Raw genomic sequence first — 25,975 nt, forward strand, 5'->3', positions numbered from 1 at the left:
AAGAGGAGCGGCGTTGTCTCCTTCTCACAACCTCGGTTGAGCCAAAATTCCCAGATAAAGGCGGAGATCGTCTCAGGCCAAGCCCCGCCCTCAGCCACCCCTTCTTCCTGGCCCAGTGTGTATCACTGCCTCTGGGTCAGGAGAGGGGAGGCCACCCTGCCAGGGTCCTTCCCGTATTGCTCTCCCCCTTCTCCTCTGGAAGAAGGGCCACGGCTACAGCGAGACACTACGGACCTGGCACACGTGCCACACTGCTGTCCAGTGCGTCTTTTCCTAGCTAGGTCCAGAGATGGGCAGTCACCTTCTCTCCATCCTGCAACCACACTTGGGCCTCAGAGGACCACAGGGAGGGTCTGGAGAGAGAGAGGTTTACTTTTCATTCACTCCTCAGCCTCAGGAATTGTGCCTGGGGCGCGGAGGTGGGGGTGGTGGACAGGTTCCAACGCCTGAGGCCACCTTAGGGTGCACTGCAGGTCAAGGCAGAAGTCTGGGGAGGGATGGGAGGCTGACGCTTGGGACGTGGGGGTCCCCTCCATTTGTTAATGGAGTCCCTTCTGAAGCTGACGTCTGTCCTCAGCCAGCACTCGGGCCGCAGCGGTCTCAGCCGCGCCACGCTTTGTCCCAGCTGCCTCCCCTCCCCCGCGGGCTCTCTGCTCCAGCCGGCATGGCTGGGGGGCGCTTCGCGCGGGCTTCCCTGGCCTCTGGCCGGCAACCCGCGGGGGGACGGGGGCAGCACGTGACCCGCGCGCCAACACGGCTCGGGGGACGGCCGCGTCTGGCGTCGCCGCGCCGCGCCGCTGGCTCCCCCTCTAGGAAATCAATACGCTCTTGCGCCCCCAAACCCAAGCCCCTGGTGGTTGGGAAGGGAGACCTGCCTTGGGCTGCGGGCCGGGGACGTCGGATCCAGAAGGAAACCAGGGCCGTTTTAACAGGGTGGGAGGCGGAGGGCGGCGGGTCAAGGGGAAGGTGCCCCGCACGTTCCAAGCCTCGCAGGCCTCGCCTCGCCCCGCCCCGCCCGGTCGGCACCTAGTCCTCCGCAACCCATAGGCAGAGGCGACCCTCCCGCCTCCCCGCGCGCTCCGCGCTCGCCCCGCCTCAGCGCACTTAAAAGTTTACTCGGGCCCGGACGCGGGAGTGGCGAGCAGTGGCTGTCTACGTCGGGATGCTGCGCGTCGGGAGGCTGTGCGCCCGGAGCCCGGGGGTGCTGGGGGCCCGGGTCGGCCTCTCCCGGGTTTGGCAGGAAGTGGGGTTGTGGGGCGTCCGTCCCCTCAGGTACGCGGCCTGGGAGGAGAGGGACGGGCTCCGTCTCCCGGAGGGGATCTTGGGGGTCCTGCGGAACCTCGCTGGGGGCCGATCGCGCTCGGGCTGGGAGGCCCGCGGCTGCCCCACCTCCGGGCGGCACACGCGGGAGAGTAGGTACCCCGCACCTGGCCCCTAGGCAACAGGAAATGCTGGCCTGGCCCACGCAGACTGGGGCTGCGGCTGGTGGCTGGCAGGGACCGTGCACTGACTCTGGGCTCTGGTCTGGGACTTTAGGTTCGTCCATTCGCGGGCACACTGATGGCCAGAAGTGGGAGCCGTTAGCGGTCTGTCCCGAGGGGGAGGGGCAGGGGCAAGGCCTGTACTCTGTCCCCAGGACACTGCCTCTGAGCTGGACCCCTTGCAGGGATAAACTTGGGGATCTTCCACCCGGTGTTGTCCACCCTAGGCCACTAAGCTCAGCAGTCTCCCCTCTCCTCAAACACCGCTTGGCTCCTTGCTACCTACCGGGCCTGTTTTCTTCTGTCCTCAATGCAGAGGGTGGGATGGGGGCTGGCAGGTGGAGGATGTGTTTCCAAGTAGTTTTGCTGCCTCTACAGCAACACAGTAAGTAATGTTACCTCCCTGTAAGATAACAGATGTGAAAGTGTGTTGATTAAGCAGAGCTGGGCTCCCGCTGATGTTATCAGTGGTGGCTTTTATCTTCAGCGCCCAGCAAGGGGAGGCCTGGGCACCACTGAGCCTGCCCTGCCAGCCAGCTAGGTCAGGACACAGTTTTGGATGCCAGGTGGAGTGTAGGTCTGGGCATGGAAAAGTGACGAGAAGCCGAAAGTTCTCTGAGAGAACTGCTTGGTTAAAAAAAAAAGGAATGAAGTTGGAGGGAGATGCAATTTCCTCCTCTTTGGCTAGAACTCCAAGATCACAACATTTTGAACTTGCTGGTTTCTGAAGATAGAAAGCATGCAGTGCTTTCAGATCACTAGGCTTAATTTTCTGGGAAAACCCAGTGGCTCAGGGCAGGTCAGCAGATGGGATTCTGTTGAAGAAAACGGTTCTCACCATTTCCCCACCAGGGAAGTCCCCTGACCTTTGACTTTTTATGTGTTAACAAAGCAGGTCTCTTACATGCTGCAGGCCTACAATTGCAGAGTAGGGGCACCAGGCCTCATTGAAATTCTGACTCTGTCAGGAGGAGATCCATGTGTCCAGAGAAAGATTTCCTGAGCATTTGGCCTAATTCCCTCCCATTCCTGCCACTCCCTTGTGCTTGAGGCCTTACCTACTGACTATGATGGTTTGACCTGATTTTGCACCTACTTTGTCCTTAAGAAGCCCTCAAGAGTCTCGAGCATTCAGCAGATGTTCCGGAGAGCGTACGTCACGTCAAGCACAGGGCGGGTATTGTGGTTATGAAAGCCAGAGAACGCAGTCCTCGGGGAACTTGTAGTCTAGTGAGGGAGAAGATAAGTCAAGATGATCACTAGTCAGTGTTCTAGGTGCCATGGTGTGGAAAGCTCCAGGTCTTCTGTCCTCTGCTCTTTCTGACCTGGTCGCATACAGCCTGCTTTCTTGCTGACAAACACCCCATGCCTGTTGCCTATCAGATCCCCAGTTCTGTCTGTTAAGAAAAAGCAAGAACCTTGAAGCCAGACTGCTTTGGGTTATAGCTGCGTGACCTTGAGTATGTTACCTAACCGTGGAGTTTGTCACTAATGCTACCTACATGCTGGATTGACAAAGGCTTGCTCTTCTCAGCCTTTGCTTTGGGGCAGAGTTGGTACCTGAGAACCTCCAAATGGGGTCTGGGTAGGAATTTCAAGTGATTTGAAGGTAGGAGAGGATTCCCTCCTCAGTGGCCTCTTCATTGCACCTGGTTCTCTTCTGGCCAGTTACCAAGATGTCAGCCTCTGCCCAGCCCTAAATGGAGCCCCTGGATCTTCTGGACATTCCCCTATCCATCAAAGTCAGGGTTGTCCACAGCCTTTTTCCCCAGAAGGAAAGCAGAAGCTGCCCATTGCTCTACAGACCCCCTTCCCCTTGTCCACACAACCCCATCCCCAGGGAAGGCAGATGGTCTAGTCTGGAGCTTCAGGGAGCCTAGGAGGGCAGAATCCAATGCGATTCCTGATGAAGCTCCAATAAGCGCGCTTCCTTCAGACCTCTAACGCTGGCCTGGGGCTGCCAGTGAGGCAGCTGCGCCCAGGGTGTCGGGAACATTCAGAGCTGGGAAAGACAGAGAGAGCCGTGGCTCAAGCTTCTCAGAATCAGGTGTCACCCTCAGAGCGGGGGCTCCAGTGACTCAGTGCTGATGGTTGGTGCAAGGGCATGGGTGGGCTTCATGGACCACCCTCCAGGGGGATGGCTATAATCAGGTGGGACCAGTACTGGAAACTATAAAATGTTGTCCCTATATGAGGGGATTATATTAAGCTAGGAAGTGTTTTAGGTAGAAATCACAATAGAAAAATAGACCCTTCCCATAATCTACCAAAGATGATTAACAAGGGATTTGGTAATGATATCCTTACTCACTACTCCGGTCTAAATGTAATAATAGAAAATAAACTATAAATTTGGACGTTGTAATCAGTGACTGGTACACATCGGTTTTAGTTACCTCTCCTGCCTTGCACACAGTAGGTATGCAATCTACTGTAGAGGGTGCAGTGGAGGATACAAGGATGAATGAACTTGTTTCCAGTGGCTTCTTTGCCAGAAAGGGATCTGCAGGGAAGGATCATAGACCCACTGATTCAAGGCAGTAAGGATGCTATACCAGGAGAGTGTCAATCAAAGCAGGGAAGAATCTGATAGGTGGGAATGGGATTAGGTAAGACTTCCTAAAGAAGCTGGAATTTGAGCCTGATCCCTCCAATGATAGGTCTGTGGTTTGAAGGATGAAGGCTGTATACTTGTATTGATATAAACTCTTGCTTGTGCTTGAACTCTTTTGAACCCTGCGTAGGAAGCCCTCCTAACATCTCCCACATTATTTATTTATTCCATCTACAGACAAAGACTTTGGAGCCAGACAGATCTAAGTTCAAAAGAACCACTTTCTAGCTGGTAGCTTTGGGACTAAGTTGAACTTGAGACTTTTGTTATGTGTAAATAGTGTTGTCGTGAGAGTGAGAGTTAAATGAGGTCGCGTAAGAAAATTCTTACCCGCAGCCTGGTGCTAATGAGTTATGAGACAGAAAGTACTTATGTAACAATGGCTTTGCGCATTCCTGCAATGACCCCCAAGACCCACCGTTTAGAGCCTTGTCTGGAGAGCAGGAGGAAGACGTTCTGGCAGAGGTAACTGCTTAAACCAAGCTGGGGCTGCTCTGGTTGTGTTGACAGACCCATCCGTGATTACGCTGAGTGTTGGGATAAAGGACTGCTTTTTTTCCCCCCTGATCAAACCAAAGTACAGGATGTAATTGCATCTCTTAAAGGGGCCTTGCTAGAGGAGTGTCCTGATAAATGACAGGAACCAATAATTCTGCCAGGGGCCTCTCCCTTCAGAAATAAACAAGCTGTTTTTCTACCTTAGGAACCATGTTCTGTGAATCTCATTGGCATGCATGTATTTCTCGGTTTGGGAGCTGAATGACAGGAAAGCAAGCCCAGCCCGACCAGTATGGCTTTAGGCAAGTCCCTCAACCTCTCCGGACCTTGGTTTCTTTGTAAAATAGGCCACTTGGATAAGAAGCACTCTGTAGTATTTCTGTGGACATTCTGTGATTCCTAAGGAGGCTGGGCTTTGAGACTTGGATCCCTGAATCCAAGAGGGCTGTGGTCGAAGTAGGAAGCCTTCATACTTGTATGAAACCTTACTTATGCTTAAACCCTTATTAACTCTTCCTAACCTCTGGACTCTCTGGTTTTCTCTAGTCCTCTATGAGTGAACAGAAAACATTGAGGGTTTTGACCCTAGACAGCTAAGAGCTAAACCTTGTATGCACCTTAGTGATGCCATCAAGGGCAGGTGTTCTGAATCAGCCTCCACCCCTGGCTCCTGTGTACTTTCCCCATGAGCCCCGAACAGTGGCCCAAGGGAAAATCTGCAGCATGGATGCCTCCTAACCCCAAGTATTTCAGGCCCTCTCTCTTCTTGAGTTTACTGGACTCAAGTAATAATTTCCTGTTTACTTTCTCTGCAAAAACACATATACACCATCAGTTTTATTCGAGCTAAAAATGGAAGCTTCGGGCTTCCCTGGTGGCGCAGTGGTTGAGAGTCCGCCTGCCGATGCAGGGGACATGGGTTTGTGCCCCGGTCCGGGAGGATCCCACATGCCGCGGAGCAGCTGGGCCCGTGAGCCATGGCCGCTGAGCCTGCGCATCTGGAGCCTGTGCTCCGCAACGGGAAAGGCCACAACGGTGAGAGGCCCACGTACCGCAAAAAAAAAAAAAAAGGAAGCTTCCACCAATACAGAGTGCCTTGCTCAAAATCTTCATTGTAGCTCTTACCTTGGGGGTTCTTTGTAGTCTGCGTTCTTTGTAAGCTGTGGACTCCTTCAGGAAGGTTATGTTGGGTGGTGGAAAGATCATGGGACTTTATGGTATAATTACAGACAGTAAAATGCACAAATCTTGGTTGTGCAGTTTGATGAATATTAACAAATGTATTCACCCATTACTCAACACCCCAAGATACAGAACTTGTCTATCGCTCTAAAACAGTGCTGTTCAGTAGAAATATACTGTGAGCCACATGTGGAATTTTATGTTTTCTAGTAGCCATATTAAAGTAATAAGAAATAGGCAATAAGTTTAATGATATATTTTCTTTAACTTAGTATAGCTAAAATATCATTTCAGCAGGTAATCAATCTTTTAAAAATTGCTAAGGAGGTATTTTATATTCTTTATTTCATAAAGTCTTCCAAATCTGGTGTGTATTTAACACTTACAGAACACTTCAGTTCAGACTAGCCATGCTTCAAGTGTTCCAGAGCCACATGTGACTAGGCTACCATATAGACAGCACAGTTCTAGAAATTTCTCTAGTGCCCCTTTCCAGTCAGTTCCCTTCCCCAACCAGAGACTATCACTGTTCTGATTTCTAATCTCCATAGATTAATTTTGTCTATTCTTGACTCTCAGAGTATATACTCTTTTTTTTTTTTTTTTTTTAAAGAAGATGTTGGGGGTAGGAGTTTATTAATTAATTAATTTATTTTTGCTGTGTTGGGTCTTCGTTTCTGTGCTAGGGCTTTCTCTAGTTGTGGCAAGTGGGGGCCACTCTTCATCGCGGTGCGCGGGCCTCTCACTGTTGTGGCCTCTCTCGTTGCGGAGCACAGGCTCCAGACGCGCAGGCTCAGTAGTTGTGGCTCACAGGCCTAGCTGCTCCACGGCATGTGGGATCCTCCCAGACCAGGGCTCGAACCCGTGTCCCCTGCATTGGCAGGCGGATTCTCCACCACTGTGCCACCAGGGAAGCCCGAGTATATACTCTTGTGTCTATCTTCTTTTGCTCAAAAATCAATGGTTGCTTTTGGGAGGAGTGACCCATTAATCTTGACAAAAAATTCATGAAAGTGTGTGTTATACATTAAACAGTTTAGCTTTCCTTGATAACCACGGGGAAAAGGACATGATCTCCTATGCTCAATATTTCACCTCTTGGGTGTGGCAGCATAAAGGCAAGCTGAGAAGTGGGGGCCTCAGAATAGGTCTAACAAATGTGTCAAGCGGCTATCCCAGCAGAGAGTGATGGAGACGGTGTGGCCTCTAGGCCCACTGAACTGGGCAGCCCAGTTACACCTTGTGGTCCCCAATATTATATCATCAAAGAGCTGTTGTTTTTTTTTTTTTAATAGATTTATTTTATTTATTTTTGGCTGCGTTGGGTCTTCGTTGCTGCATGCGGGCTTTCTCTAGTTGTGGCGAGCGGGGACTACTCTTTGTTGCGGTGTGCGGGCTTCTCATTGCGGTGGCTTCTCTTGCTGCAGAACATGGGCTGTAGGCGCGTGGGCTTCAGTAGTTGTGGCTCGCGGGCTTCAGTAGTTGTGGCTCACAGGCTCTAGAGCACAGGCTAAGCAGTTGTGGCGCACGGGCTTAGTTGCTCCGTGGCATGTGGGATCTTCCCGGACCAGGGCTCGAACCCGTGTCCCCTGCATTGGCAGGCAGATTCCTAATCACTGCGCCACCAGGGAAGTCCCTTGAATAACTTTTCATGTGCTTATCTGCCACCTGTATATCCTTTTTGGTGACGTATCTCTTTATGTCTTTTGCTCATTTTCCAGTTGAATTTTTTTTTTTTAACTGTTGAGTTTTCAGAGTTCTTTATGCAATCTGGATACTAGTCCTTTGTCAGATATGTGGTTTGCAAATATTTTCTCCCACTCTGTATCTCATCTTTTTGTCCTCTTAATCGGGTCTTTCGCAGAGCCAAAAGTTTTAATTTTGATGAGGTCAGTTTATTAATTTTATAGATCGTGCTTGTAGTGTCAAGTTTAAAAACTTTGCCTAGCCTTAGATCCTAAAGGTTTTCTCCCATGTTGTTTTCTAAATGTTTCTAATGTTTCACATGCAGTCTGTGATCTATTTTGAGGTGGTGTTTTTTTTTCCCCTAAGAGACTTAGGTCGAAATTCTTTTTTCATAAATTTATTTATTTTTGCCTGTGTTGGGTGTTCGTTGCTGTGCGCGGGCTTTCTCTAGCTGTGGAGAGTGGGGGCTACTCGTCATTGCAGTGCGCGGGCTTCTCATTGCAGTGGCTTCTCTCATTGTGGAGCACGGGCTGTAGGCGTGTGGGCTTCCGTAGTTGCGGCACATGGGCTCAGTAGTTGTGGCTCACGGGCTCTAGAGCACAGGCTCAGTAGTTGTGGCACACGGGCTTAGTTGCTCCGTGGCATGTGGGATCTTCCCGGACCGGGGCACGAACCCATGTCCCCTGCATTGGCAGGTGGATTCTTAACCACTAAGCCACCAGGGAAGCCCCCGAAATTCTTATTTTTTGCTGAGGACCTTTCAACATCATAGTCATTCTCGTGCTCTTGGTGGCCACTGCACATTAAAATGGCCATCAGTTAAGAAAATGACCATTCACTAGTGCTCTTTGGGTTTTATTTGTCACAACAGCTCCTTCATTTTCTTGAACACTAGTTGTATGTTGTAGCTGGTATAAATGTGTCACTCATCTTTGTGGGTACATAAAAATAACTTTATTTCAGGATAAAACAGTTATTACAGGTTAAAAGTTGTCCCCTCCAGCCCAACCATCTGCCATCTCTACTCCCAGATTGACCACTAGCCTAGTGTCTTTCTGAAAATTAGGGAAAGGAGCCCCCCCCGCCCTGCAAGAATGCAGCCCCATGGTGCGTGGATCAGTGAGCAGTACTTGGGCTGCTGGGTTGAATAATGAATCTTGGGGTGATGTGCAAGGGAGATGGAAGAGGAGAGCCTGCCTCTCATCTGCCATGAGCTAGAAGATGCATTGGCACATTTAGCTGGAGCTGTGTCTCACACAAGGGTGAGTATGTTGACTGAGGACTGAGGCTTGCCCAAGAGGACAGCACATGAACTTCATGGGCAGCCTGCAGCCCTGCCTTATTGCATAAAAGTTAGTCTTGGGCTTCCCTGGTGGCGCAGTGGTTGAGAGTCCGCCTGCCGATGCAGGGGACACGGGTTGGTGCCCCGGGTCCGGGAAGATCCCACATGCCGCAGAGCGGCTGGGCCCGTGAGCCATGGCCGCTGAGCCTGCGCGTCCGGAGCCTGTGCTCTGCAACGGAAAAAAAGTTTCGGTTCCTCCACATGCTTACCAACACTTGATATTTTGGTTTTTTGTTTACAGCCTTCCTAGTGGGCGTGAAGTGGTATTTCAGGGGCTACTGGGGGTCTCTCTCATACCATCTATCAGAGCCACCATGAAGATAAAGGAGATAATACACAGGGCAATTGAACTGCATTTGGCGGGGGGGCACATTAATCAACCTGTTGATTTGCCAACTAGACACTCCAAGAAGCCACTGAAAACCATGGTGAATGTGTAGAAAACCAGATTCCAAACAAAATAGGACTCCGGGTCATTTTGAGAAGAAGAGGGTCCGTGTTGTCAGGCAGATCCCCCCGCTCCCCACCTTTAATGATCTGTTGACAATGTGACCATTAAACTGGCTGAGATCTGTATTTCTCTGCCTTCTAATCCAGATGCTGGGCTGTTGGGAAGCGGCCTGCCAGGCTTTCAAGGGCAGTGGTAAGCCACTGAACGCAAAAAATGTATATAGTTAGGATTCACCAGTTGTAAGCAATGGAAACCGAACTCGGACTGGCTTAAATTTGTTTGTTTGTTCATATTTTAGATTACATATATAAGTGAGATCATGCAGTATTAATCTTTCTGTGTCTGGCTTATTCCCCTTAAGCATAATGTCCTTTAGGTTCATCCATGTTGTTGCAAATGGAGTTCAGCTTTCCCCTCCCCGACCCCCAGACTGGCTTAAATTGAAAGAGGGAATTTATTGACTGTTGACAGTGAAAAGTCCAGAGGTAGGTAGGCTTAACACGTGACTGGGTCTAGGTATTCGACAATCGCAAGATTAAGTCTGTCACTGGGTCTTCCTGTCTCTGTTTCTGTCTCTCTTTGTCTCTCTGTCTCTTTCCATCTCTCCTACTTTCCTCTGTGCTGACTTTCTTCTTAAGCAGGTTTTCTCCACATGCTTGCTCTTGCCCCTATCACCTTGGCAAACCCGAAGAAAAGAGCGTATGTGTTTCCCAGGGGGCAAAAATGGACGCCCTCCACAGTATGCCTGTGAGTGAAGGATTTGGGTACACAGTCTCTCTTGAGGGGTGTCATGGTGACCACAGGGAACTACCTTAGTAGTTCTTTAGGTTTGTCAACCTGAGTGTGGGCTGCTGGCAGGGCTTCAGAGGCCCGTGACACCTGGCTGTTTTCTGCTCCAGCATACCTGAGGGCAACACCTGGCTTAGGTGGCTCCCTACAGCCCTTTGAGAAGATTGCCCAGGTAGGTCAATAGCATCCCCTTGAGGATAACCACTGATCCAAGTCCTCAGACTTTATAGGTGGGGAAGCTGAGGCCTAGAGAGATGAAGACACAGGTATCTTAACTTGGATTCTCTTGAGAGCAAGGACTTGGGTGCTGGTGATTTATTTGTGATCCTAGGAAGTAGGAGTGAGGGAGTGCAGAGGAGACAAGAAGAGAAGTCAGTATGGCGTGTGTGCAGGCAACCAGGGTCTTCCCCCCGGGACTCGATGCCTCCCAGAACTGTCCAGCTAAGAAGGGGAGACTTGAGGGAGTCCCCGAGCAGACAGAACCGCAAGGAACTGTCCCAGCAGCTGAAACCAGAGATGCACTGAGGAGACATGTCAAGGGACACCAAAGGTGTCTGTGACAGCCACCCACCCAGCGGGTGGTACACCTGGGATGAGACCTCAAGCCCCCAACTCCAGCCCAGTGCTCGCTCGCTTCCCAATGTGTGGCTCAGCTCGCTGAAGTCAGGACAGCCTCCCCATCAGCCCATACTGGGACCCGCCCTCCTGTGACATGAGGTCTCCTCACCCATTTACAGGGAAAACCAGTTTTGCTCTGCTCTGCCCTGCGTACCTTGTTCTTCCCAGAAATTCTCCCCCATAAGTGGTCAGTCAGTGAAAGCCAGGCTCGGTCTTTTCAGCTCAGCAGCTGCAGGACTGAATCATCAGGAAGGGTCCCTGGGGCCCACACCACCCAGTGGTGGCCCAGAGGAGGCCTGGAAGGATCCTGGAAGGGTCCTGGAGCATGCCCTCTCTGATGAGAACAGGGTCTGAGAGCTACCACACTCCCAGCTGGGCCTGGGTGGGAGCCCAGCAGCCGTCACCCAGGGCAGCGAAGTGGGCACGAGCAGCCCTAGGCCTGTGACACTTGGACTGCTGGGGACCTTTTTTTGTTTTTGCTTTTAATTAATGAATAGACTTTAGATAGTTTTAGTAATTAATAGTTTTATTTTTAATTTTTTTTAAATGTACATTTATTTAACTTATTTATTTGGTTGCACCAGGTCTCAGTTGCAGCAGGCGTGCTCCTTAGTTGCGGCTCACGGGCTCCTTAGCTACAGGTCGCCAGCTCTTTAGTTGTGGCGTGTGTGCTCCTTAGTTGCGGCTGGCATGCTCCTTAGTTGTGGCATGTGAACTCTTAGTTGCGACATGCATGTGGGATCTAGTTCCCTGACCAGGGATCAGACCTGGGCCCCCTGCATTGGGAGCGTGGAGTCTTAAACACTGCGCCACCAGAGAAGTCCCCCTAAACAGTTTTAGAGTTACAGAATAACTGAGCAGATTGAACATAGAGTTCCTTATACCCACCCCCCACCCCACCCCGGCACAGTTTCCCTGCTATTAACATCTGCATTAGTGTGGTACATTTGTTACAATTAGGGAACTAGTATGGTACGTTATTATTGACTATAGTCCGTAGTCCATTAAGGTTTAGTCCTTGTGTTAGACTATTCTGTGGGTTTTGACACATACCCAGGGGCCTTTTCACTAGGAGGAAGCAGTGTCTAGGATGAGGCCATTCCTAGCCCACACAGGCCACCTCCCTGCTTCGTCAAATCAGCGTGATTGACTTTAGTTTCCCTTTCCAGGGTTTTGGCACCAAGGCTCCAGGCCCCTGGCACTGAGTGGAAACTGGGGAGTAGGTTGGGGAAAAGAACCTTCTCTCTGATTAGCGACAGGAAGTCAGCCTCCAGGTTTGATCTCCCAAGGGCGAAGCAGGTCCTAAGTTAAATGATGATGGTCCCTGGGGATGGGGCGGATCAGACAGCTTCTGGAGTATCCCGCACACATTGTAAGCAGCCTACCTCCCAGCGGGGTGTGCCAGCCTCTGTTGCCAGGACGCTTGGGTTGGTGCAGTTGAGCCCACAGCCCCTCTCCCCACAGTTCTGGAGAGATGGATCGCACCGCCACCCTGCCCATTGGAGGCCTCAGCCATGTCCAGGGCCACAGCACGTTGCACCTCATTAACAAGACTGTGGGGCAATGCCTGAATGCCACAGCGCAGAGGGTCCCGGACCGAGAGGCCTTGGTTGTCCACCACGAAAACATCAGGTTGACCTTTGCCCAGCTCAAGGAGGAGGTGGGTCCTGACTTTGAACCCTCAAAGTGGGCAGGTGCTGGCCCCCAGGCTGCCCTGGCTGGGTGGAGCAGCAAGGGTGGTGCCTAGCTGTGGGGCAGGGTGCTGGGGCTGCCTGAGAGCCCCAAGGGATGTCAGGAGAGGAGGGCAGGACTGAGGCAGAGGTGGCCCAGGTGCCTCCTGCATCAGTCGTTCTTGGGACACTGGTTAACTACGCATGTTCCCAAGCCGCCTCCAGATCTGCTGAGGCCTAGGTATCTGCCTATCCCTTGTTCCCAGGTGGTTCTGATGTGAACCCCTGGGCCAAAGGTTAAGGGGCGAGTCATGGGCCCCTTTCTGCTCACCTGCATCTCACCCTTTTGCGCCCTGTTTATACCAGGTGGACAAAGCTGCTTCTGGGCTCCTGAGTACTGGCCTCCGCAAGGGTGACCGTCTGGGCATGTGGGGACCCAACTCTTACGCATGGGTACTCATGCAGCTGGCCACGGCCCAGGCAGGCATCATTCTGGTGAGGAGGGGCTTACCTGGCACAGCTGGCTGTGGGGGGGGGGGCATCATTCAGGGGAACCCCCTTGACCCTTGGCCCCAGAATCATACTGGTGCCTGGCTGGTTTCAGAAGGTACAGGGTGCTGCCTCTGAGGGTGGAGGGGCAGTGAGAGGGACAGAGTCTGCCCAGGACACATGATGTACCCTCTCTGTCTCCACCAGGTGTCTGTGAACCCAGCCTACCAGGCTATGGAGGTGGAGTATGCCCTCAAGAAGGTAGGCCCATTCCTAGCCTTGGTGGGGGCGGGGGAGCCAGCTGGTGGCACAGGGGGCTTCCAGTTGTCATAGAGGGCTGACTGGGCTGGGGGGCCATGCTCAAGTGAGTGACCCCCAGAGTCTGTCCTTCCTTAGACGGTGGGTGGGAAGAGTGGGCTGTTGGTCAGACAGGCTAGTGTGTGTGTTGGGGGTGGTGTGTGTGTGTTGGGGGTGGTGCATGTGTGTGTCGTGGTGGTGGTGGTGGGTGTGGGCAAGAGAGCAACTGTTAGGACGCCACCACATCCCCAGGCTGAGGCTTCCTGCTGACCGCGGTGGGGCGCTCCCCTCCTACAGGTGGGCTGCAAAGCCCTCGTGTTCCCCAGGCAATTCAAGACCCAGCATTACTACAACATCCTGAAGCAGATCTGTCCAGAGGTGGAGAAGGCCCAGCCGGGGCACTTGAAGAGTCAGAGGTGGGGGTGTCCCAGATTGGGAGGCGTGCCTCGTGCAGCCTCCTGGCCCCCTCATCCCGTCCCCATCTCTGTGGGCCCTTCCTCAGCCCCCGACTCTCACCATGCTCCCTTACCCCCAGGCTCCCAGAGCTGACCACAGTCATCTCGGCGGACGCCCCTCTGCCAGGGACGCTGCTTCTGGATGAGGTGGTGGCAGCTGGCAGTCAAGAGCAGAATCTGGCCCGGCTCCGGCACACCCAGCAGCTCCTGTCCTGCCATGACCCCATCAACATCCAGTTCACCTCGGTAGGGCAGAGGTCTCCTGTCCCGAGCCCAGGCTGGCACACTAACGCTTGCCCGTCATGTGGCCCTCCCCCGAGAGGGAGGAGGCAGCAGAAGAGATCAGGGGAGAGCAAACACTCTTCTAGTGGGGCCGGCCCTAGCTGTCTGCTCTGCCCGGGAAAACTTCAGCACCTGGTGTCCATGTCACATGCCCACCTCCCCTGGCCCTCTTGTCCCCAGCACAGGGGCAGATGCACTGAGCCACCACAGGTCAGAGCCCCTCATTTAGCAGATCGGGAGACTGAGGTCCAGAGAGGGCATGTGCTGGTGAGCCCCAGAGTTCTCTGAGCGGCATAAGGACAGACCTTATTTGCCACCTCTGTGGATCCTAACACCTGGCACCGTGTAGGCATGTGGCAAATCTTTGTGAATATGTACTGAGTGAATGAATGGATCTGGGGCAGCCGTCTCGGTCTCCTGACTCCCAGTCCAGTGCTCTTTCATGCACTGGCCCAGGGTGGGAAGGAGATGGGATGAAAGAGGCCAAGCCATCACCTGCTTGTCTTGTCAGGGGACAACCGGCAGCCCCAAGGGGGCCACGCTCTCCCACTACAACATTGTCAACAACTCCAACATGATAGGAGAGCGCCTGAGACTGCACCAGAAGGTGAGGGGGTGCTGGCCCAGCAAGGGCTTCCCTGGCACCGTGCCGGCGGTGGGGGGCTTGCTGGGCTCCCCCGCTGGCTACAGGAACTGGCTTCCGGGGGCCCCGCAATAGACCCAGCCTCCTGCTTCCATCTCCAGCCACCAGACAAGTCACGGGTGGTCCTGCCCAGCCCCCTGTACCACTGCCTGGGTTCCGTGGGAGGCACAATGGTGAGCTTGATGCACGGGGTCACCCTCATCCTGTCCTCTCCGGTCTTTGATGGCAAGAAGGCGCTGGAGGCCATCAGCAGAGAGAGGTGGGCATCAGTGGACAGCTATCTGTGGGCTGATAAGACCCTCCTATTCCTCACTTCTGGGCCCTGATCCCTTTCCAAGATGTCTCTTCCCTCCAACCAGGAGAAATGGAGACGAGGTAGTGGGAGACCCCCAGGCGAGGACCAGTTCCTCCCTCCAAGGAGCTTCTCCTGCCTGTTCCCCATAGTTGCAGCCTTGGCCCTTACTGTAGGGTCAGGTGGGGTGGTGAGAAGAGGAAGTTCCCTTCTACTTCCAAGCCTGATTCTGAGATGTACCTCCCTCATACAGAGGCTCCTTGCTGTACGGAACTCCCACAATGTTCGTGGACATTCTGAACCAGCCAGACTTCTCAAGTTATGACATCTCAGCCATGTGTGGAGGTGGGATGGGGCCAAGGGTGGCAGGCCAGGATTGGCCCAGTGAGCTACATACGTGCCCAATCTTTCATTTAGGGGCAAGAAGGCCACTGTAGAAACATGGGTGGGAGGGAGGAAAATCCCCAGTGTCCCTAGACTCCAGCCCAAGGCCAGCTGCCTGGTCTAGGAATAGGTCCGGGGTTGGGGAGAGAAGGGAATGTTATTTCCTAAAAAGGGCCGTAGGTGAAGGGAGGGTCCACTGGGCCTGGAGAAGGCGGGAGCTGTGTCAGCCCTCTCTCTGATTCAGGTGTGATCGGTGGGTCCCCTGCATCCTCAGAGCTGATCCGAGCCATCATCAACAAGCTGAACATGAAGGAACTGGTGGTGAGTGGAGGACGGGGCTGGGCAAGAAGAGATTGCTGGGAGTGGGGAGGAGCCCAGCCTGGGTCTCCAAGGAAGACCCTCCGGCTGGCCGTCATTCCAGAAAGCAGATGTGAGACGAAACAGTCTTACCTAATCGGCAGCTCTCAAGTCACAGAGAGAGGTGACAGGGGAGTAAATATTACACATACATAAATTTATATTTATAGAAATCTGGGGAAGAAATGCAGCACGGGAGGATGTGTGGCAAAGCACCAGTGTCCGGCTAGAGTGTCCTGGCAGGCGGGGGCTGGCAAAGTTGGGGGTAGGGGCCTGAGACCCTTCCTAGAAGCAAGGGGTGGGGCAAGGATCTGATGTTTGTTTCCAAATGGCAGGGAGAGGGGAGCAGAGACGAGGATTCTGGAAGAGTGGTCATCCTGATGGCCACCGTGTTCCGGTTCTAAAGGACTTGGGGGGTCTCAGCAACGGCTTCTCTGAGAGGAGCCGTAGCCGTGGGGCCAGGCGTGATGAAGCTCTCACCGTCCGGTGGAGCTGGGTTTGTGCTGCAGTGCCCGAGTCCCCTGCCAGGACATGTCTAGGTGTGGACAGCTCTGTGCATCAGCAAAGGCTGTGGGGAGAAGGTGGGGGTCAGAGGTGGGAGGATCAGTAGTTTCTCCGGCAGAAGGCAGAGACCAGTCACCAGGACCGGCTGGGTCAGGACCTGCGGTGAGGCGAGGATTGGTGTCAGGACTCCAACAACCTAGACGGTGTTTGGAGAGAATGGTGGTGGTCCTGGGCGGCATCATTTTCCCCCTTAGAGGGGGAGCCCCAGTCCTCCCCTCCTCTCCCTGCAAACATGGAGGGTCTGCATGCCCTTTCATGGTGGGGAAGTATCCTGAGACACCCTCCTCACTTCCAGAATCTCTAGAGAGGGAATGGGGGACCTGCCCACCGGGCCATACCTGTTTAATGGCGGCCGGCTTTCTTGGACCTCTTAGTGGGGAACTTGCAGCCGCGGAAGGCGTCCGTGTCACGAATGTGCTGGCCCCTGAACTTGGCGGGCGACACGCAAGTGGCATCAGGGCGGGAGGTCTTGGCTTCCAGCCACCTGGAGAGACAGAGAGTTGCTGGGGTAGGGGAAGAGAGTAAGAGTACTGGAGGAAGGGCCAGTGAGCCATGGGGCCAGGTTGACTTGGCTTTAAGGTAGTCTGGAACTGTCATCTTCATGCAAATCGGGAAATGCCCAGGGTTCCACACCTATTAGGTAGCAGATCTAGGACATATGTCCAGGATGTCTTAGTGCAGGGCCAGTGTGTCTCTACTCCATCACACGAGCGTGTTCTGGGGGTACCACGGGGGTCTTCTTACCTCCGCAGTCCCTGGAGCTGGCAGGTACATTTCCAGGGGTTGTTGGTGAGGGTGAGGGTCTCCAGGCTGTGAAAGGGGAAGCTGGAAGGCAGCTGGTTCAGGCGATTGTTCTCCAGATGGACATGTTTCAGCGTGGTCACACCCAGGAAGGCACCATCAGAGAACTAGGGAGGGAGGTGGGCACGAGTGAGCACCCCAGCCCGTGTCCGGCCTCTCCCATCTCTATGGCCCCAGAGGAGCAGGGTCGTTCCCTGGACGTAAGCAGTGGCACCTTGAGGAGTTTCACAGTATGACTAAGTTGTCTCAGATGACCTAATCCATACAACCACCTTTTGAGATAGGTAGTGTTATTTCCAATATGTAAATTGGTGGGGGGTGGGGGAGGGGTTAAGTCCCTTGCCCAGGGAGTCAACAGTAGCTGCAGGACCACATCCAGCTCCTCCTCCCCTGGCACCATGCTTCCTGCACAAACACTGGGGCTGGGGAGGCAGCCAGAGTTTGGCCCCAGTGGCCCAAGCTGGCACACAGTGAAGCTGGTCAGTGTTCGGTGCGATGGGCAGTGGGCCCAGGTTCCCCACAGCCCCCAGGGTCCTGGGATGTCCCCCAGCTCTATCCTCACTGCTCCCTCACTGCCTGCCAGACTCTATTTGTGGAGCCACCTCGGTGGAGTCTTGGGCCAGGCTGTCTGGCTCCAGAGGAAACATTCTATTGGTGCCCATATCTTGGCCCAGACGTCACAGTTTCTGCCTGGCCTCCCCTGCCCCAAATGAGCCCCTGCTGCCCTGCTCTACTTCCCACTGAAAGGCCACGCTGGCAATGGTGGGCCACGGGCGACTCTGACTTCTGCTGGGGAGTGGCTGGGGCTGAAGAAGGGCAAGCTCGGGCAGACTCTGTCCACCCAGATGAAGGCTGGTTGCCGTCCAGGTATGATTCTGCCCTCATCTCTGTGCCTGTGGCCCAGAGAAGGGTGTGAAGTTCCCTGGTGATCAGACTGCTCTGATGACCATCTCCCCCACCTTGCCCTGGTCCCTGCCCAAACCTCCTGGCCGGAGCCCCTACACCAGAGCGATTTTCTAGTCCCAGGGAAGGATTCCACTCCGACCCAAGGCAGCCCCACCTGGCCAGGTGCTGGGCATCACAGAGGAGGAAGGACTGAGCAGCCAGGAGATGGATCTGGTGACCGGAGTGGGCAAAGGGCAGTGAGTTGTCTGGGACACGGTGAGCCATGGCCAGTCTTTCCTATGGGGAGATACCTAGGGTCCTTGAGCCAAAGGTTAACAGGGGTGAGTGGTTCTGCCTTTGCCCCCTCACGGAACCCATGGGTGCATGTCTGCAACCTGGGGCAGGCCCCCTGTCCCCACTCAGCTGAAATGGACCTGAGAATGCAGTGGAATGTATGTGTGTGGACTGGGGGTGGGTATGGGGGGATCCATCAGGGCCTCTGGGAGGCATGGAGGAGGTCTTCCTCAGGTATGTGTTCCTCCTCACTCCCCAGCCCCCCCACCCCATCTGAGCACACTCCCCACCAGGAACAGGGTGTCTTTGTGGGCCTGATTTGCCCAGCTCCTCTGGAAGGCTCCTCAGTAAACAAACCTCCCTTTATGGGGTGGTAGTTTTACTGGAGACGGGGGGGGGGGGGGGGGGGGGGGGGGACAGCGGAGGAGGGGTGGAAGGCCCAACAGGAAGAGCAGGCTGCTGCCCACAGCAGGGGGTTTGGGAGCCCTGGACATGCCTCCTGGGGGCCATTGGTGGGGCCAGGGCAGCCCCAGCTCTGTTCCTAAGTAGGAATCCTAGGAGGGCAGTGGCCGAGACCAGGGACAGGGGCAGCAGGGCGGGATTTGGGGTGAGAATATGACAAGATGAGGACAGAGGTAGCAGAGCTCCTCACCTTGGAGATAGCCACAGGAAGAGGCAAATTTAGGGGAGAGGGGATGGTGCCCAGCTGTGGCCCTCGATCCCTGGGCCTCCTGGCAGTGAAGAAGGAGCCGGGGCAGAGCCCTGCAGCCAGGAGCTCACCTTCTCCAGGTTGGTGTCGTCCAGCCAGAGGGTCTCCAGATATCTGCCGAAAGACTGGAAGGCATTGTCGGGAATGCTTTTCAGGGGATTGTGGGACAGCTTCAGATCCTCCACCACCCGCAGCTTGCTCAGAGCAGCCAAGGGGTAGCTGGACAGCTGGTTCCTGTCCAGGTAGAACTTGGCGAGGTTCTCCACGTCCTCCAGAGTGCCGGGCTGCAGGGAACTGAGTGCGTTTTCCGACAGGTAGAGCCAGCGCAGGTCCTTGGCGCCGTGGAAGGCGCCCGGGCGCAGCTCGCGAATCTTGTTGTTGTTGAGCTGCAGGATGAAGAGGTTGACCAGCGGAGAGAGCAGCCCCCGGGGCAGCTCGGTCACCTTGTTGTGGTCCAGGTAGAGGTAGGTGAGCTCGGTCAGGTCGTCGAAGGCGCCGGTGCGCAGCACGCGGATGTCATTGTGGGACAGGTACAGGTAGATGAGCTGCTTGAGGCCGCGGAAGGCACCCGCGGCCACCTCGCGGATGCGGCAGTGCTGCAGGTGCAGCGACACGAGGTTCGGCATGGCCCGAAACGAGTTGGCAGCCAGCACGGGGAAGTTGTTGCGCTGGAGGTTGAGCAGCTTGGTCTTCTCGGACACCTTGGGGATCTTCTGCAGCCCCACCTTGTCGCAGATGACGTGCTGCAGGTCACCGTGGCAGTGGCAGTTCTGGGGGCAGGCGGCCAGCGCCGGCAGCAGGCCGGCCAGGAGGCAGAGGCTGAGCAAGACGATCGGGCGGGCCATGGCCGGGACGCCTGGGGCCGGGGCTGGGGGCAGCGGCAGGTCCTCAGTGCTCCGTCTTCCGCCCTATTTATACGATGGCCCTGACCACAGCCGGCAGCCGGAGCCAGCTCCTACGTGGAGCCGCGAGGCCGCCGGGAGCTGCGCCCCCGCCCTCGAAGGGGAGGGGCCCCCCCACCATGGGGACCGTGTGGTCCCCTATCTCCCTGCCCTCGGATTCTGCTCCCTCCCCACCCCCACCCCCTTCCCCACCCCCACCCCTCCCCACCCCCACCCCCCGCCGGGGTGGGTATGGGTGTGTCCCGGGCCGGAGTTTACACCAAAGAGAGGGAGGCTTCCCTGAACTTATTTGTTTGCTCAAGTCTGAGCCTCCACGCCTCCCCCCTTCTGCGCTCGGCCGTGTGCCCTGGACCCAGCGAGGGAGGAAGCGGGGCCGGACAGCGAGTCTCGCCGCAGTCGCCGGCCGGCGGCGCTTTAATGGGGCTCTCTGGCGTCGGGCTCCCCTTCCAGCTGCACCCGCAGCCAGCCCTCAGGAGGTGGGAGCTCTTCCCTGCCCTGGACTGGCCTCTGGCCCCTCTCTCCCAGCCCCGGGCTTGAGTTTCTGTCCCCTGCACCGCCTATGCCCCTTTGCCACGACTGAAGGTGACCAGAAAAGTGGGAACTGGGGGCAAGGGGAATGCACAGGGCTCGGCAAACACCTGAAGACCACAGGCACAGTCGCACCATCTCCCCCGTCCTTAATCTCCCTGAAATGTCCCCACCTCCTCATCCCCACCCCCAGCGGTCAGGACCCCTTGGTGGGGGGGTTCTCCCAGAGTGGCAGCCAGAGAGGCATCAAGGTGTACTTGACAGAAGCCACACCTGGGCAGCGGCCCCAGGACTGTGAGGGTGGGTGAGGGGGCTGAGTCCCGGCTACAAGGGACCAGCCCTGGACAGCTTGGGCTTCTCGACCCTAGATCCTGTGGACAGCCCTGCCCCAGCCGACCAGGTCTCAGTGTGTCCACGTGACTGCCACGGTGTCCACATTTTTGTGGAAAGGGGAGAGTGGGCAGGCAGAGTCTCAGCTCTGGCCCCAAAGCGAGCTCTGGGCTGATGGTAGGGGTTCTTGTCTGTGTTGGGGGTGAGGGGAGGAGCCAGACCCCAGGTCTCTCCAAACCCCAGCTATGCCTGAGTCATTTCCACTAACACAGAGGAAATGGGGGGTAGGGTGGGGTTGAAGGATGAAAAAATGTCTGGTGTCTTTGCTGGCTGGAAGGAACCTGGAACAGAGGGCAGCCAGCCCCTCTCCCTTCACCCAGCACTCAGGTGTGGAGGCCTGCCCTCTCCTAAGCCCCTGTCACCTGTCGCCTCTAGATGGGGGTCATAGTTGGCCGAGAGCACTGCCTGGTGATGTTTCTCCAAGGCTGGCTGCTGGTTTTCTGTTGCTTAGGATGTTCTGACCACTGGAAGGGGGGGTGGGGGGGTGTGCCACTGGCTTTTTAAATCCTTGCTTTGGCTGTATTTTTATTTTGAGGAAAATAAATTTACAGGAAACTCTCCAGAACTTGGGGGGCACCTACCCCAAGGCTAGGCACTTGTCCCGGTTTTCGGGTGGGCTGTGTCTGCGTAGCTCCCAGCTGGTCAAGGCAGGCTGGCTTTCTCATCAAGTTTATGGGTCCTTCAGCTTGGAAGGGTGGGGCAGGGGATGTTGTGGCCCCAAATCAGGAAGGGGGTGCTAAGACAGCGGGGGGAGGAGGTGGAGAAGGCTGGGACATTGGTAACGCTGCTCCAGGAAAGAACAAAGACTGAGAGCCCGGCCCCCTGCTAGTTGAGCTAGTCTGCAATACATCCAGTGCCTCTGCCTCCCGACTTCTGCCGAAGATGCCTCTTTTCCCACCATTCAACTGCCTTTCCACTCTCCCCATTCCCCGCCCCACCCCCCACCCGGTTCCTTCCCTCAGGGTAACTTCCCCACCCTGCTGCAGTCCTGGGCTCTGTTCCAAACACCCTTTCTGGACCCTCTAGGTGGTTTATGGAGCCACAGAGAACAGTCCCGTGACCTTCATGAACTTCACCGAGGACACTGTGGAGCAGAAGACGGAAAGTGTGGGCAGAATCATGCCTCACACAGAGGTGGGCCCCAGACCCCACCTCCCACCACTCGCCTGGCGTTCACCCCCTGGGATGTTTATTGCGTTCAGTTAGAGATCCAAACAGCTCACTCAAGACGCTGAGAGCCCGCAGCAGCAAGGTCTTGCAGCAGCAAGGTCTTCCCGGGCCTGGGGCTTTCTCTGTGGGCTGAGGCCTGAGTGGGGAAGAGCTGGAACGGTGGTCAGCCGCAGCTGAACTTCTCCGCAGCCTCCCTTCCTGTCTGAGGTGTGCTTTTGCCAAGCCCACTGTCTGTTTTGGGGCAGCCAGAACAGCCTCAAAGAGGATCCAGGGCACAGAGATTTTTCCTACACAGCTCTTTCTCTCCCATAGCCCTGCCTCCCACCCGCCCCCACTCACTTTGGCAGAGGTCCTCTTTTCTCTTGGCATAAACAGTTTCCCAAGCAGCTTCTTCCTCTGGGGGTCCCTTGCACCTTGAAGGCTGACCCGGAGCACCTTTCGCTCTCAAATTCCCAGCCTCTAACAGTGGTGCTTTATGCCAGCCCGTACCTGGTTTCCCCTCCCCCCCTTGTGCCCTTGCCCCTCTGGGGTCACTGCCAGAGTGCTTCCCCAGGGACCAACTGCCCTTCTCCCTGAAGTGAGTGTGCAGTGACATCAGCCCCCTCCCATGTGTCTGACAGCCTCACTGCCACTCCCTGGGATGCCCACCTGTGAGGTAGACAGGGCAAGTGTAGTTCTCCCCATTTCACAGATGCAGACACGAGGCACACAGGCTAAGCTTTCCTTGCACATTGGCTGTGGCTCATTTCTCAACTAGGCTTTCAGATTCTGCCTGTTTGCCACCTCTTCTGTTCACATGGCCCTGCTGTGCCACCCTCTTTGGCTTCTTTATTTACTGCTTAATGGGAAGTAAGAGGAGACTCCCCTTTCTTGTGCCTTGTTTATAATTCTTCAGCTGGCCTGGCTCCCCTGTAGGCTTCCTCCTCTGAGCAGCTCCTTTCCACTCTGTTTCCTCAGCACCTCCTGGCCTGGGCCTCAACTATTCTTTCATGCCCAGCTCCAGGGTCGGACTGGTGATGGACCTACTCCAGCCTTTGTCTCCCTTCCCTGGGGATGGGCAGAGCCAGGGGGATTCATTACTAGGGGGAAGGAAGGCAAAGCTCCCCCCATCCTGAGGGCCCCCCATCCTGAAGTGAGAGGGTGGGAGGCCCCAGCCTGAAGCTGCCTGGTCCCAGGCCCAGATCGTGAACGTGGAGACGGGGACACTGGCAGAGCTGAACACACCTGGAGAGCTGTGCATCCGAGGGTACTGCGTCATGCTGGGCTACTGGGGTGAGCCCTGGAAGACCGAGGAAGCAACTGGACAGGACAAGTGGTACCGGACAGGGTGAGAAGGCAGGGCAGTGCGGAGAGTTGGGCTGCCGAGGGGAGGCTGGGGGTCCTGAGGCTGAGCTGGCAACATTGGACTAGAACAGGGAGAACATGTGTGTCAAGATGGTCCCTTCACATCTCCGAGACTTAGTTTCCAAAATGTATAAAATGAGGATGACCATAGTCTCCAAATAGGGCTCCCAGAAGGACCAGATGCAGCACAGATGAGAGCACCTGGGACAGTGCCTGCAAAATCTGAGCCAAGATTCAGTCACTCATTTAATTCAACAAATTCTAATTATGCACCTGCCATGTGCCAGCATGATTCTAAACACCGGTGGCCCAGTGGAAGGCACACTGGGAAGGGTCCTGCTCTCACTTCCCACACATCTGGTGGAGGGAGACAGATACAAACATGATCATTTCAGACATTTATAAACATCACGAAGAAAATAAAATAGGGTCATAAGAGAGAGAGTGGCTGTGGTGGGGAGGGGAGCTTCCCTTTACTGGGTGATCAGAGAAGGCTTCTCTAAGGTGGAAACGTTTGAGCTGAAACCTGAATGATAAGAAGAAGCCAGCCATGAAAATCATATGTATAGGTATGTTTAGAGAGAGAGAAAAAATATGCCATAGGTATGGGTTTCCTTGGTTTTATCTGCCTCCTACATGAGACTATACGATCCAAGTAATGTCTTGTTCATGCCATATGCCCCAGAGGCTAGAGTAGTGCAAGACATATAGTAGGTGCTTGATAAATTTTTGCTGAATGAGTGAGCGAGCCAGCCAGATGAGGCAGAGGTGAGAGGCGGCTCCTGGGCTTTCCTTGCAGAGACATTGCCATGATGGACGAGCAGGGCTTCTGCAAGATTCTGGGCCGCTCCAAGGATATGATCATCCGCGGTGGTGAGAACATCTATCCCGCTGAGCTTGAGAACTTCCTTCACACACACCCACAGGTGCAGGAAGTGCAGGTGAGGCGCCCAGCCCGGGTGAGCCCAGGTGAGACCCCAAGAGCAGGGGACGAGGATGGGGATGGGGATGTCTGATCTCTATCTCTGACTCTGGAAGGTGGTAGGAGTGAAGGATGAGCGGATGGGGGAGGAAATCTGTGCCTGCATTCAGCTCAAGAAAGGGGAGAAGACCACAGCGGAGGAGATCAAGGCTTTCTGCAAAGGGAAGGTGGGACCCTCAACCCACCCCAAGCCTCACGACGTTGCTCACTTCTCCAACACCCTCTGCCTGCCAACCTGTCAGCCCACTGTCCCCTACACCCAACTGTGGGACCCCGCCCAGCCTCATGCTTTATCTCCCTCTGGTCTGCAGATCTCCCACTTCAAGATTCCCCGATACATCGTGTTTGTCACAAACTACCCCCTCACCGTCTCAGGAAAGGTGTGTAAGGAGACCAGGGAGGGGTAGGGGAGCCTGGGGCCCAGGTGCAGAAGGTCAGGCGGCCTGCCTATACCTCCCCGAGTGGTGGGCCAGATTCTGTTGAGAGGCTGGCAGTAGGGTAACCAACTAGTCAGCTCATCCTGGTTTGCCCCAAACTCTCCTGGCTTTAACCTGAGAAACTCCTCAGTCTTAGGCAAACCAGCTGGGCTTGGTCACCCCAGCTGGCAGAGGCCCACGCCTGGTTCTCACTCCTTTCCCTTTCCTCTAGGTCCAGAAATTCAAACTAAGAGAGCAGATGGAACACCATCTAAACCTGTGAATAAAGGAGTGGGGAGGATCCTTCCTCCCTGCCCTTCCCCCACATTCCCCTCGTGGGCTCTGCGATTTGGCATAAAGAGCTTCTCTGTTTACTTTGGCTGTTCTCTTGCTGGCGTGCTCTCTTGGCAGTTGCTACAGGATGGAGAAGGGAAGAGACCAAAGCACTTTCAGACCTCCTATTCCTTGTCAACGATGGTACTAAGCACTTTGGCGTGCATTATCTACTTCATTTAATCCTCACTCGATTCCTTTGAGATACCAACACAATATTTTCTCACATTGTTGCCAGATTAGTACAGCAAGAAGTATTCTTTTTTTTTAAAAAAAAACAGCTTTATTGAGTTATAATTCACATACCACCCGATTCACCCATTTAAAGTGTTACATCAATGGTTTTTAGTATATTCACAGATATGTGCACCCGTCACCAGAGTCAATTTAAAAAATGTTCATCACCTTTTAAAAAGAAACTCCATACCCTTTAGCTATCATCCTACATCCCCCTACTCCCCCATCCCTCCCAACCAACCCAATTTTCAGTGAACCTGGGGCTTCCTCCTTGATGGGCAGATAAAGCAGGCTGTAGCTTGACCCAAGAAATAAAAACAGCTGAGCACAGCGATTTCCAGTTCACAGAGACAGAAAGAAAAGTTCCTTCTGCGTGCAAGCCTTACCTCCCAGTGTGTCTGGCCCCAGCAGCAGCAGCGTCCTCTTTACTTCTTAGAAAATGAACATAAGTTTAGGGTATTCTGAGTGCCAGGCATTATACACATACAGGTGCATCCGTATACATTTCCTGTTGAAATCTTCCCAATGACACCGTCAAGTAGGCATTAGCCCCATTTCACAAACTATGAAACTGAAACTCAAGAAGTTCAGTGACTTGCCCAAGGTCACACAACTGGAATTAGGGAACCCAGGTGACTGACTCCAAGGCCCATGATCCTTCCACTTTCTGGGACAGTTCTTCAGGTGCCTGCTTGTCCAGCCCTTCACCTAAACCCTGTCTGTCCCACATACAGCATCTCTGACACTCCTCACAGCAGGTGCCTGGGGTTGGCCTGACCCAGGAGATGACAACCTACTCTCCTGGCCAAGCCCATTCCCCCTGGGATTTTCTGCTCTTGCAACATTCAGTCCAAGTGCCCTGTCCTACCCCACTGATTCCACATCCCTTG

At 54.6% G+C, this 25,975-nt stretch overlaps 2 protein-coding genes across 5 annotated transcripts; one reads left to right on the forward strand and one right to left on the reverse strand.

The window, feature by feature from the left end:
- Positions 1-895: 895 nt before the first annotated feature.
- On the forward strand, positions 896-24,889 carry ACSF2 (acyl-CoA synthetase family member 2). 3 transcript variants are annotated; one of them, XM_033410826.2, is made up of 17 exons: positions 896-1,272; positions 11,831-11,935; positions 12,126-12,321; positions 12,698-12,826; positions 13,028-13,081; positions 13,415-13,533; positions 13,653-13,818; positions 14,366-14,461; positions 14,599-14,756; positions 15,043-15,134; positions 15,418-15,494; positions 21,630-21,737; positions 22,949-23,100; positions 23,917-24,058; positions 24,156-24,266; positions 24,411-24,479; positions 24,748-24,889. In XM_033410826.2, exons 1-17 carry the CDS (start codon positions 1,163-1,165, stop codon positions 24,796-24,798), a joined length of 1,935 nt encoding a protein of 644 aa, XP_033266717.1. In that variant the 5' UTR covers positions 896-1,162; the 3' UTR covers positions 24,799-24,889. The 3 variants fall into 3 exon arrangements, with proteins under 3 accessions (XP_033266717.1, XP_004282663.1, XP_033266718.1); XM_033410827.2 differs by lacking the exon at positions 896-1,272 and adding an exon at positions 9,077-9,739; XM_004282615.2 differs by lacking the exon at positions 11,831-11,935.
- CHAD (chondroadherin) lies at positions 15,671-19,818 on the reverse strand. 2 transcript variants are annotated; one of them, XM_049702672.1, is made up of 4 exons: positions 18,855-19,818; positions 16,839-17,002; positions 16,433-16,578; positions 15,671-16,191 (listed from the first exon to the last, which is right to left on the reverse strand). In XM_049702672.1, the coding sequence occupies exons 1-3, from the start codon at positions 19,626-19,628 to the stop codon at positions 16,437-16,439; spliced, it is 1,080 nt and encodes a 359-aa protein (XP_049558629.1). In that variant the 5' UTR covers positions 19,629-19,818; the 3' UTR covers positions 15,671-16,191; positions 16,433-16,436. The 2 variants fall into 2 exon arrangements, with proteins under 2 accessions (XP_049558629.1, XP_033266720.1); XM_033410829.2 differs by having other exon boundaries at positions 15,671-16,230.
- Positions 24,890-25,975: the final 1,086 nt, after the last annotated feature.

This window comes from Orcinus orca, chromosome 19 (genome assembly GCF_937001465.1).
Source record: "Orcinus orca chromosome 19, mOrcOrc1.1, whole genome shotgun sequence".
Taxonomy (NCBI): domain Eukaryota; kingdom Metazoa; phylum Chordata; class Mammalia; order Artiodactyla; family Delphinidae; genus Orcinus; species Orcinus orca.

What these genes read in the sequence shown, in the direction of transcription:
- ACSF2 (XM_033410826.2), top strand. Translation starts at nt 1,163, where the DNA reads ATGCTGCGCGTCGGGAGGCTGTGCGCCCGGAGCCCGGGGGTGCTGGGG. An exon ending in GGGCACTTGAAGAGTCAGAG is followed by an intron (nt 13,534 to 13,652) that starts GTGGGGGTGTCC and finishes CCTTACCCCCAG; the next exon opens with GCTCCCAGAGCTGACCACAG. An exon ending in TGAACATGAAGGAACTGGTG is followed by an intron (nt 15,495 to 21,629) that starts GTGAGTGGAGGA and finishes TGGACCCTCTAG; the next exon opens with GTGGTTTATGGAGCCACAGA.
- CHAD (XM_049702672.1), bottom strand. Translation starts at nt 19,628, where the DNA reads ATGGCCCGCCCGATCGTCTTGCTCAGCCTCTGCCTCCTGGCCGGCCTG. An exon ending in ACGACACCAACCTGGAGAAG is followed by an intron (nt 17,003 to 18,854) that starts GTGAGCTCCTGG and finishes CTCCCTCCCTAG; the next exon opens with TTCTCTGATGGTGCCTTCCT. An exon ending in CAGCTCCAGGGACTGCGGAG is followed by an intron (nt 16,579 to 16,838) that starts GTAAGAAGACCC and finishes CTGTCTCTCCAG; the next exon opens with GTGGCTGGAAGCCAAGACCT.